Source organism: Kickxella alabastrina (assembly GCF_025024165.1).
Source record: "Kickxella alabastrina strain RSA 675 chromosome Unknown BX661scaffold_52, whole genome shotgun sequence".
Taxonomy (NCBI): Eukaryota; Fungi; Kickxellomycota; class Kickxellomycetes; order Kickxellales; family Kickxellaceae; genus Kickxella; species Kickxella alabastrina.
Window position 1 is genome coordinate 35,444 of NW_026251523.1, and position 9,092 is coordinate 44,535.

Below are 9,092 nucleotides of genomic sequence, written 5' to 3' on the forward strand. Positions count from 1 at the left end.
ATGTTAAAAAATAGGTTCTTTTTTACTATACATTTATTTAATTAACCATGGAAGCTTGTAGCACGTTGGCATAATGGTGACATATTATTGGAAGACAAAAAGTAAGTAGTTTTTACATATTTACTTTTTGTAAAAAAATAAAATAGACAAGTGACTATATTTATTTCGTAAATCATAACTCTATGAATGCTTAAAAAAACTAACGTTTTTATTGTTGAGCAGCATTTGCATATACGCATCCGTACGTGTACATTATGAAACGAGGGGTATATCAGGGTATCATTATTATGCCCCCTGATTTGATCCTACATAGTACCACCTATGGCTTGTCAATCGGCATGTTGATGAAAACCCGTTTCACGATTCTCAACCTCGACATCCACTTTCATATCGTCAGACTGCTCAAGGATATAAACTTTATTCTGTGACAGCAGACATTAAATATACTTTTTCATACTTTTTCCTTCACTTCAGTTTAGCCTATTCACATAACTTTTTTCATCCATCTAAACACAAAACAAGCACTCAAAAAGACATCTCACCTTACTCTATGGTCATTAATAAAACATACCGTATCAGTTGCACACACACTAATAATAAATACATAGGCATGTATCAGACTCCTCTCGATAAAAGACTGAAATAAAAAGACACTAACCGCAATTAAAAAAGGAGGGCTGCTTCCAAACAGCAACATTGTAATCTTAATACCCCAAAGCAACGAGAATACCCAGGTAACCGGAAAAAGCTCAACCAATATTTCTCCAAAGGCTGTATCATAGACCAGTTAAATTAGTTCAACCTCAACTACTATGCAACAATGCCCTTGATATTTAGCTATAAAGCCAAAAAATGGTTTAATAATACAAGGAAGGATTGGGCGATGAAACAGTTGCATGAAGCTGTGGTGATTTATTTTTTAAACATTTCTTGCCCATTAAAGGCAAGCATGTTATTCCTTGCGTTGTGGTGACATTGAAATAACCACATCCAAAACATTTTTGGAGAAAGTAATATTACGATTACAATTACAATTAAAAGATAAAAGATAAAAAATTTCATTAATCGAGTTGGTTGAAAAATCGCCCTGTACTGGAAAATTGATGGCGTCAATATGACAATAATTTTATTTTTTAAAACGCATAAAGAATAATTAAAAACGTGACTATTAACCATACGCTAAGGCGTATGAGATTAGCTGTAAAGATTTTAAGCAATTATTTTATATTGCGTTTTTTTAGTTCAAATAGCCTTTTTCATACAATACATTTACTTCAAAAAATCTCAACCACACAACAAAGCGACTCCCTATTCAATGTTTAGTTTAAAATACATTATCCGCCCTCTACATTGGACTCAAAGCCAAATTCGCACTCTGACCTTCCTGAAACCCAACCTCCCAGCACACCCAAATTGGCACAGCAGCAACAGCGGCAATGATAATACAAACAGCACACACCACCGCGCACAAAAACTCTGGTCACTAAGCGAACGACGAGCGCTGTTTTTATATACACACCAGCACGAAGTTCGCAAACTTACTCCTGACTGGTCTCACGTATCTCACACCCTCCACCGCGATGCCCAGCATTGCAAATTTATTGCCACGTATATGTTAAAATCCTTCAGACAATCTGGCTCAAACACGCCGTTACCCAATGGTGGGAAGATGGATAAAGATACGGAAAAGTGGTATGCTGTTTTGATGCACGGCAAGGATCTGTCAGTTATCGTAGATGAGAGTACTGGGGGACCAAACGGGAAGAAGAAAAGGGCGAAGCGCCGGACGTGGACAGAAAAGGAGGACCAGATAATTATGGACCACTGCGCGTTATACAGACACCCGACAGAGACAGATATGCATGAGGTTATTGCCGATCTCAATGCATCTTTGCAGAGCATATGCAGCAGATACCGTGTGCTGCGCAGAAAGCTTCCAAAGAATGTACTGCCGTTGACTGCTGAGGAACACCAGGCTATTGCCGATGCTGTCGAGGAGAGAAGACCCCGGATGGTTCGGTACATGGATGTGAGGGATAAGATAAAGAGGCCGTTTGCTGAAACATTATATTTAACTTTGCCATTAAGAACTCAAAAACAGAATCTCGAATAAAAAATTACAAAAGGGACTTTTTTATGACTTGTTGATGTAAACTTGATTCAGTGTTTCTTCCAGCTCGGAATCCCACTTGATCCAGCTATGTTCGCTCATCAAAACACCCGCGGCCGACGCGCTCTGCAAGCTGCAGCTGGCTGGCGCCGGCGTAACCACCCCAGGTCTTCTATACTTCCCGCTGCTAGCTGTCCTGCCGTGCCTCCCGGCAGGCACCGACCTAGGTCTGATCTCCCCAGCAGCAGTAGAAGTAGTATTAGCAGTATTAGAATCAGCAGGTTTCAGAGGCAAGTCAACAACCCTAGCAACTAATGACGGAAACAGGGCGGAACTCTGCGGCAAAAACAACCCAAAACACTCAAAATGATAAAAATGCAACAGCCTCAGCAACTCCACATGCCGATGCATCTCGACCAGTGGATCCACAAAATATTCGGACAACCAGTACGAGTCTGACAGCAACGGCGGAGCGTAAAGAAATACGCAAGACAGGATATCCATATGAGCCATTTTCTTCGCCCGGGACAATATAGGCACAATGTCCCGGTACAGCTCAGCGACCACTCGGCGCAGAGGCAGTAGGGGCACGGACATGACTCGCGAGTAGAAATACAGCGCCTTGTTCTTGTAAAGCAACCCCTTGCGCATTCCATCGTGCGCAGTCAGCCGGCGCAGCGCCCGGCAGCAGTCGACTAGTCCTTGGAGCGCCGGCCGCCAGCAAAGTGCACTCTGCTTTGCCGGCAGCACAGACGATGACGCAGACGACAAGAAAGATGATGATGAAGACTGGACGGCTTGCGGGTCCACTCGGCGCAGCTCGAGCGCGTACTCGGCTGTAAAGCTGCGGCGCCGCACAGCCAATGGAAGGCTGATTCCTAGCTGGAGATCGGCGGTCCCCAGCCACCAAAATATGGCTGGAATGATGTTCTCGTTAACCAGCAATTGCGCCACGTACCCCACTTGCAAAATATGGTTGGCCTGCAGCCCTGCCAGCAGCCGCATGAGAAACCGCCCAGTGACTTCCCACTGGGAATATTGCGTCAGCAACCGTGCCGCCAGTCCCGCCACAACAACAACACCGCCGCCATTCTTAGCACTGCGGCTGCTGCTGTTATTGCTATTGCTGCTGGCAGTGTTGATGCTGGAGCTGCTGGCAGATCTGCTAGCTGTGCGGTCCAAGCGCTGGACATTGGAACCGCCCAGCAAGTGAGCAGCGGCAGAAGCAGCAGCTGCTGACGCCGGTAGCTCCCACTTTGGGTATGCAATGATGCCCAGCCCAGAAACCTCTGAAACCAGCCCTGCCGGCGCCGGGGCCGCACTAAGCTCGCGCTCGGCCGGTGCCCACGCAGCAATTGTGCGCACAAGCGCGCGACACAGCACAGGCAACAGTGGAAACAGCGCGCAATAAAACGCCGCGCGCGCACCAGCGCCAGGCTCAGAATCGGTGCCAGGCGGCCAGCCACACGGGTCCAGCTTATTGTCCAATGCCAGCTCCAATGCTGCCATGTCCTCGGCCTCGATGATGCCGCCGTGAAAATGCTGCTGCTGCTGTTGTTGTTGCAACGGATTGAGAATGATGTCGTTGCCGCGCACGCCGCCATTGATGGTCAGACTCATCGGCCACCCGCGCGTGCCCACAAGCCGCCGCCACCACTCGCCGTACTCGCGCTCTGACCGCGTCAATTGCGCCGCACGCACATACGCGGCAACAGCCTCTCTTGCAGCCTTCGGCACAGTCCCGCGACTACCCTCTGCCAATGACTCTCTGGGCATTGAGACCGAATGCACAGCATCGGCAGCCTGCTGCGCCGTGATCTGATCCCTACTGCTGCTGCTGATCGGCCCGAACCGGCCCAGCTGCGCGCTGCGCGTCAAGTGCCCGTCAAACGGATGAATAAAGGGCAGCAGCCGCTCAATATCGCTGTTCACCTCGGCGCTCAGCTCTGGGTATCGCTCACAGCTGTCGCGGATCTGCCTCAACGCATCGCGGGCCAAGCCGCTGGGCCGCAGCCCCCTTGTCGCCACGCTGCTGCCAGCATCCTCAGCATTACTGCTGCCACTCAGCCGCCGCATGGCCTCGGCCTCGTCCCCTATGAGAATTCCCCACGTAATGTCCAACAAGTGCAGTGCCTTGTGTCCGAGCCGTATCCGCTGCAGCCTCCCAACATCAGGCTGTTGGTGTTGGTGGCCGTGTGCGCGGTGGTGCCGGCGCGACAATGCCGATGACAAAGACGGCTGTGACTGACGCGCCGCATACCGCGAGAAAAGCTCTACAGCCAAGCACACGCGCAACAGCGACTGCGCGCCCGGCGCCACAGTTTCCTTGCGCTTCAGTGCGAGCGACCAGTGCGAGAAAATAAATAAAAGCTCCACAGCCATCTCCAACTCATCGACACCAACCATGGGGGTGCTGCCACCACCACTGCCACGACCAGCAGAGGTATCTTCATTATTGTCACTACAATGCAAGTGCGCCTGGATACTGTACCAGAGCCCATTGTCCATCTTCGCCTTTACAAACTCCTCGGCTAACCGCTCACCATGCGCCCGGTCCCTTTTCCCAGCCTCAATCTGTGCCTGTACAATAATGGCGCGAGCCAAGATGCTCTCCCGCACCTTGTACTCCGCCACCACTTCGGGCGACCCATTTATTGCTTCGACAATGGTGTCCACGAGGTCTTTACCCTTTTCAACTTTGGCTTTTTCTATCCGAAACTTGTTCAAGTACCTGATGTATTTGGTGCCGTAGGATTCGTCCTCAATGTCCATATTGGTTGTTTTGCTGGTGTTGCCAATAATGCTGCTAGTGTTGGTTGGTCGCCTTGTTGGGTGGTGTATCATGAAGTCGGCTGCAAAGAAACTGTCGAGGATCTCAACTCCTCCTCCTCCACTGCTGCTGCTGGTATTTTGTGATGATGGTGGTGGGAGGTCTATCAGGGGCATGGTTTCGTTTTGTTTTGTTGGGTATATGCGTGCCAGCAGCTTGGTTGCTTCTAGCGTTATTGCGCTAATTTCGCTTTCCATTTTGTGAATTTGAAAGAAGGAAAAATTTAAAATAAAGTAAGGAAAAAAACGCAAAAAAGTGAGAAAAATGATTGATGACGATGATGATGAGAAAAGAAATAGCTAGAACACATACGACCACGCGGATGGATACCATTTTGATATGCGTTTCTCACCAGCATCATCATCATCATCGTCATATTTCCTCTCCACTCTAAAATATCACTAAAACGGAAAGAAAATTATCCAGGGAGGGGGGAAATTGGCCGGATGGATTGCCTCTGTTCTCACCCTTTTTTGAATTCATTAATAAAATAAACAATCACACGTGCTCACATGTCACTTATTGAAAAAAACCTGCACACACACACTAATTTACTCGAACAATAAAAAAATGTGTTTAGACACGATGGTGTAAACAAAAAAAGACAAGTGCGCGCAATCGCACGTATGTTTTATGCAATGGATACAAGCACAAGTGCATTTAATTTGACACGCTTGGTTTATTCGAGGCGAACAATTAAAAAATGGGGATATATTAATCTTGTAATTTAACCATTATCTGCCAAATTAAGTATAAATCAATCAATAAATAATCAACTAAATTGCAATTTTTTACTGTGCTCAGACAAATCTCTTGTTTCTTTCCAATTGCAAAGCAACCTCGTGTTAGTTTGTGGACCAGTCTATTTTTAGTCGTTGAAAGAAAATTGAAAAAAAACCCTTTTTCGTTTTCTTTCCCTTGCATGACAGTTTTGCACATCCATTCCCCCTTCTTAACAGTTCGAGGCGACAGACTGTTAGTAAAAACTAAAAATAATATTGAACCGCCGAGTGTAGATCCATTACACCACTGCAAATTTACATGTTTTGTTTTGCAAAGACCCTGCGTAGTTTCCACTGAGAAAATGCCCCTTTTAGTTTTATTAGCATCTTCTCCAGACACAAGGAAAAGAAAAAGGGATACCCTCTAATCAATGAGAGATTTGCACGTTCGTGTGTGCGCCAAGGTTGGTTTCGATATCCACACAGAAATGCTGTTTCCCCTTGTCTTTTGTGCGCACAAATCCTGTCGATCACATAGTCGTCAGAAAGAAATTTGAATATAAAAATGCATGGTGAGTATTTTTGTATCTATCCACAAAGCAAAATAATTGGTTTTCTGATTATTGATCTACATGCAAAAAAAACTTGGCGTGCGGAATTGAAGCCTCAAATAATCAAGTAATATTTTCAAACTATTAATTGCGCTTAAACAATATTTCTCGTACTATTATACCGAGCACTTCAGAGCCCTGGGTTTTATTTTTTATTGCAAAAAAACCACTGATAAATTAGTTGTATAAAAGAAAGGCTGGATTCCACATTTTGTTTCTGTTGGTTTTACTATCTTCATTATAGTAGACTACCTACCATTCCATCCTCCCCACTCAGCATTCTTCGTGCCTCGCCTCTCCTCTCCTCAAGCACCTCTTTCTCACGGACCTTGCGCTTAAACACGCCCTTCAGCATTTGGGTCTTTACTCTTTTATCAGTTGCAAGGCGGTAGAGGAGATGGAGGAGCAAATTTGAGGTTAACTACTTTCTTTTGCATTTACCTTGGGAGGATGGAATTGGTTTTTTTTTGCATTTTTACCAGCATTTGATCACTCCTTTATGGAGTGACCCACACCCGCATCCATTCATCTCTTTAAACAGCACTTTGCATTTTTGTCCTCTTCGCCTGTTGAGTGACTTTTACCAAACTAGCATTTTTATCCTCAATTTTTTGAGTGTGACTTTTTTCTTTACTTGCTTTTAAACTGCATTCACCAGCTGAGTATCCTCTCGTTCTTACTATCCGAACTAACTTGCATAACAAAAAACATTTTAAAAAATTTAGCAATTATTTTTCTTTACCACATGTCTTTACATAGCATGTTCTCTTTCCTATAACTTAATGAACCACCTTTTTATTTATTTATCCCTTTTTTGCAGCTTTTAATATTTTCATTTTTCTCTCTCTCGCATATTTTTAAGCATTTTTATCTTTAACTTTATTATTATTAGCATTTTTCATCTCCCAGTCTTGGAGCTTACTAGCATACATACACTTTGAGCTCGACAAAACAAAAAAATAGTGGAGCTTTTTGGTATCTTTTTCACTTACATTTACATTTATTTACAGCGTTTATCATACTTTTTCATTTTCCTCTCATTTCATAATTTTACTCGTTAAAGATTCGTTTTTTACCAGCTTTTTTCTTTTCTCTTTTTTTCTCTTTCTTTATTTATTTGGGTTGTATTAACCACAAAACAAAATAGCTTTGGCCGTCATCTTTTCTCTCATCTTTTTTTACATCGGGTGACTCTATCCATTTTTATATTCAGCAGGCTGGTCCGCTGTTATATATGGTTAAAGTTTCACATTTATTTTACATTTCTCCACCCTTTAGTTTCAAAACAGCGATGAGAGTAGACCACCTTTTAAGAGATGGCGTCTATTGAACTTTAAATATAAAAAGGACTCTAGCTTAACATGCTTTTAAAAAACTACTACCATGCTTTCAAAATACTCCTCTTCATATATTAAACTGCATTTTATGTCACTTTAATGATTTCACACACTTTATTTTTTATTTCCCTTTTTTGCGTTTAATTTTCTATTACTTATATTAGCATCTTTGTGATTTGCTTATTTTTTACATTACCCGCATTAAACTTTGTCGACCTCATTTTGAGCTTTCGCACACAAACACACAAACACTAACAATCATCAGAATTAGACTTTATAGTCTTCACTGTCATTTACACCAATTTTTTTACCGCCGCCGCCACATTCAACTTTTTATTTTTAAAAAAACCATACAAAAAACTTTCTTTTTTATAATAGCTTTTCTTTTTTAACACAAAACCCTATAAAAATAAAAAAATTAATTCTTATCCGGAAAAATTAGAGGAAAAACATTATCTGTATAAGATGTATCGACGAATGGCGCAATAGAAAAACAATCGGGAAAAAAACCGATTGGCTTGTTTTTTCCCCTTTGGATCCAACTCGATCTCCACTCTACGCAGTTCCATCCTTTTATACCTTTTTCTCCTGATTTTATTTTACATTTTTTATTTGCACTCTTTTTTTGGCATGTCATTTTTTGTCTCTCAATTTCAAATTGCAGTAAATGGCGGCGACCAATTGCATTCACAACTATGCATCCCAAACAATGCACGGCCACCACCAATTTCCAAAAACAACTATAACCATGACAACAAGGAAGTACCAATAAGCGTATTCATACTATGCCACGGTCTTCTTGACACCAAACACGCGCCACTCTTTCAACACCTGCAAAAAACATTACCATTCGCCACCGTGTCTTTTGATTTTCGCGGCAACGGCCACAGCACAGGCACCACAAGTTACGGAAACTACCACGAAGAAGCCAACGATATCAAGCAGGTCATCGAGTACGTGAACAGCGAGCAAATGCGAATACATACAGAGAAAATGTCACTTTGTCGGGTGGTCGGTATTCTGGGCCATTCCAAGGGTGCATCCAGTGTGTATTTGTTTGCCCATACGTGCCCAACTCTGTGTCCACAGATGATCGTGGGGGTGTCGCCCCGGTTCTGGTTAGCACGTGAAACGCCCAATCGCTGGAAACCACACCAAGTAGGTGATTTGCAAACAAAAGGAATGTTTCTCTGGCGCACATATGGCAATGCAAGCAACCAAACCCAAGACGATACAATGCATGGTAGTGAACTTAATGGAGGAAATGTGCCCAGGCGCGAATATTGGGTAAAATCGGAGCATTTGGACCAAAGATGCAGTACGCGTATGGATATTGTGAAGGATCTGCCTTTTGAAAAATGCGCTGTGCTAAATATCAGCGGTGCTTGCGATAAAGTTGTGCCGGAGGAGGATCTCTGGGAATACGATCGCTTGATGCGCATGGGGGCGTTGAATACGCGTAAGGTCACTACTAGAGTGGTT

General features: G+C 43.8%; 1 protein-coding gene across 1 annotated transcript; it reads right to left on the bottom strand.

Moving 5' to 3' along the window:
* Nucleotides 1-1,419: 1,419 nt before the first annotated feature.
* BX661DRAFT_189938 (uncharacterized protein) lies at nt 1,420-2,081 on the bottom strand. The gene is made up of 2 exons (XM_051537620.1): nt 1,844-2,081; nt 1,420-1,720 (listed from the first exon to the last, which is right to left on the bottom strand). Exons 1-2 carry the CDS (start codon nt 2,023-2,025, stop codon nt 1,564-1,566), a joined length of 339 nt encoding a protein of 112 aa, XP_051388545.1. The 5' UTR covers nt 2,026-2,081; the 3' UTR covers nt 1,420-1,563.
* Nucleotides 2,082-9,092: the final 7,011 nt, after the last annotated feature.